Consider the following 3,002-nt stretch of genomic DNA (forward strand, 5'->3'; position numbering starts at 1 on the left):
TCAATCAATCAATAAAATGGTTAAGATGGTAAATTTTACATTATGTATATTTTACCACAATTAAAAAAAAAAAATCTAAGTTCACAAATGCCTGGATCTACAAAGCTGCTTTGAGATTTCATCAGAAAGAGATTTCTGAACATGGCAGGTTGGGCCAAATGATTATCTGTTAGTGGACAACCAGACAAATGCTAAACTCCTTGCTAAGCACATTGGTGACCACTCACTGGGAAAAATGACTTCACAGCTGCACCCTGCTGTCAACCAAGGGGAATGAGGAGTGCCGAGCCCAAGAAAGGTGGCAAAACCTCTGTTTAGGTGATTTCCTCGTACTCTGAGCCTCCTCCTTTGCACCCACTGGACAATCTAAACTGACTTTTCACAATTCAAATAGCCCTTCCTGAAACAGGAATTCATTTCCTAAAGATATCTAGAAATACTTCCACCTCTTTGGGGAAGATACTGGGGCTAACTAACACATGCTTAGCATTCCCTCTAAAGATGCAGAGATGCCAACACCACAGCGTCCCAGTGTACATTTTCAGAACTGCTTTTCTTTATAGAATTGTCATATTCTAATACGTTTAAGCTGAAGAGAAAATTGTCTCCAACACAGGGTGGCGGCCTGTAGTAAGTCTCCATAGTAACAATTCCTGTTTATATATATTGCTATCAAGTGGTAACACTGGAGAAATTCATCAGGTTATGATGCCAAGTGCCCTCAATTTATCTGGGCAAGCTCCCCTGCACAGCACAGACAGGAGGGTTTGTGGCAGGTTCACGAGATGCATTGGCAGGAAGACAGTCTCACCTCCCAAACTTAGGAGGCTGCTGAGCCCTATGGACTCTTGCCAACGTCCAAGCATTCTTACCTCCCGGAGCCGTCAAAGCAAGCGACCTGCTTGCTGCCTCCTGTCCCGCTGGGGGCAATGAGATGCCCTCTGCCCCGGCAGCCCCATCACCACTAGCTGTCAGTCTCCTGCCACCAACAGAAACTACTCCTGTCTCCCTGAATTATTTCCTACGTCCCATCCAAGCCTGCCCACTGCCCTAGATGGAGCTAGTCCCTCACAGGACAGGTCTCTGGGTTAAAAACGGCTCTGTAGGTCTGACCTCCCAATCAACAGCCAACTGGGGGCTGCTCGTCCTAAGGGCTCAGCTGCGCTTCCGAGCCGGACCCAGTCCCCCAATTCCTCAGACTGCAAATGTCCTTGTGGTCTACACTGCTGCAGGAGCGTGGGGTTCCCGGCTGTCTTACCATGATATTGGAGGCCACAACTGTAGGGTCGTCACACACGGACTCGATGAAAAATGCCTGGCGGAAGTGAGGTGGGGATATTAGAAAACAAACACCATGAAGGACCAACCTTGCCATCACTGCGATGTCGTCGTCCGGACAAGGTGGAAGCACATCACCCACCAACTCCCAAAGACACGAAAGCCCGCCTCCCCACTGCCGCCTCCCGCCACCACCCCTCTGGAACACCGCACGGCCCCCAAGAGCCCTACCACACAAAGGCCCTAATTTCAGGCCGCAAAACGTGGGCAGCAGGAGAGGAGGGACTGAGCAGGACTCAGGAACATGGGCAGCAGGAGGGGAAGGACCAAGCAGGACTCAGGCTGCTTCCTGAGGCCGTTTCCTGTCTCCTGAGCCCTCTAGCACAACACAAGACGCTCAGCTCACCTTAAAGTCATTTTCTTTGGCAAAATGAAGGATCATGTGTCTCCTCTCTCTGGTAGTATTGGTGGCATCGAAAACCTGATGTGGAGAGCAGAGGGCCAAGAAGAAGAAGACTCTAAGTTTGAGTTTAACGACGTTTACCAGAACAGCAAGGATGCCAGGCCCATCACCTCCAGCAATAAGCCCCAAAAGCGCTTCAGGGGAGCTGGTGCCTGCCCACAGTCCTCTCCAGGGCGCACCCACTACCAACAGCACTCAGGGGTGGTAGCGTGGGGGGAATACCCCAAAAGCAAACAAGCAAAACAGTAATGTGCAATGGGACAGTGTACAAGGAAGGGCCAGTGGTCCTGCGGGCCACCCAGGTCCTGAGCGCCCTGGAGGTGGGGGACTGGCCGCAGAGGGAGTGGGTCCCTGAGTCCATCCCCCATCCGCCTGCCTGAGCCACTGGGCTGCCCTGGCCCCCTGCTTTCCTCCACCCTCAGGGCCAGAGGCACGGGTCTCGGTACACCCCAGGCCAGTGAGGACACCCTCCCGGGTGGGACTGGACACAGAGCCGGCTACATTCCCTGGACTTACCGCAATTTGTCCCCCTTCTTTCGCCAGGTAGCTTTTGACATCTCTCAAGGCAGCTAAGGCACACTGCCTGGAATGCACAAGAGATGCCAAATGTCAGCACTGGTGCATCCGCTGGGGTAGCCCAAGAAACCCCCGACGCACCCCGACAGGCAGAGTAACTGGTGGTTCCATTCTACACTGCTCAGCGCTGGGCAGGCTGGCCAGCACCCCTCAGGCCCAGAGGTTTCCAACCTGGGGCCCTGCACAGGTGGCCTCAGGCACCCTCGGGAGGCGGTGCTCGCGCCGGGCTGCACACGGGAACCACTCCTGGGGGGCTGCCCAGAGCCACCCACAGAGTTGCGCTAACTGGTCTGGGGTGGGGCCTGGCATCAGGGGTTTTAGCATCCCCCAGGAGACTCCAACATGCAGCCTATGCAGCCGGGGCCAAACACCCTGGCACTGGGGTTTCACAGTCAACTCGCACTTCACAAGAAATCCTTTCCAAACATAGACAGACACTCCCGGCAAACAGGACTTGCTAATTCTCAGTGAGGGTGCTTCTGCGGCTGTCCCAGTGAGGGTCAGCTCAGTGAGACCCTCAGGCAACAGATGAGAGCAACCTCAGAGGGGCAGAGGGGCTTGTTCCCACACTGCACAGCCCTGAAGGCCACCAACAGGAGCCACCCCGCAGGCTGGCTTTCTCTGCCTCCTACAGAGCCTGGCTCAGAACAAAGCAAGCCAAAGCTGGCAGCCCAGCCTCACTCCC

The 3,002-nt window shown here is 54.4% G+C and overlaps 1 protein-coding gene across 6 annotated transcripts in view; it reads right to left on the reverse strand.

The window, feature by feature from the left end:
• The window catches only part of PFKFB3 (6-phosphofructo-2-kinase/fructose-2,6-biphosphatase 3), an 87,441-nt gene that overhangs the window by 17,291 nt on the left and 67,148 nt on the right, over nt 1-3,002 (reverse strand). For all 6 annotated transcript variants that reach the window (XM_023230526.1, XM_023230527.1, XM_023230525.1 and 3 more), the window contains 3 exons: nt 2,258-2,324; nt 1,685-1,759; nt 1,259-1,315 (listed from right to left, as the gene is read on the reverse strand). In XM_023230526.1, the coding sequence (XP_023086294.1) occupies nt 1,259-1,315; nt 1,685-1,759; nt 2,258-2,324 (199 nt within the window). The remainder of the gene's footprint in view (nt 1-1,258; nt 1,316-1,684; nt 1,760-2,257; nt 2,325-3,002) is intronic.

Source organism: Piliocolobus tephrosceles, chromosome 9 (assembly GCF_002776525.5).
Source record: "Piliocolobus tephrosceles isolate RC106 chromosome 9, ASM277652v3, whole genome shotgun sequence".
In the NCBI taxonomy this organism is placed as follows: domain Eukaryota; kingdom Metazoa; phylum Chordata; class Mammalia; order Primates; family Cercopithecidae; genus Piliocolobus; species Piliocolobus tephrosceles.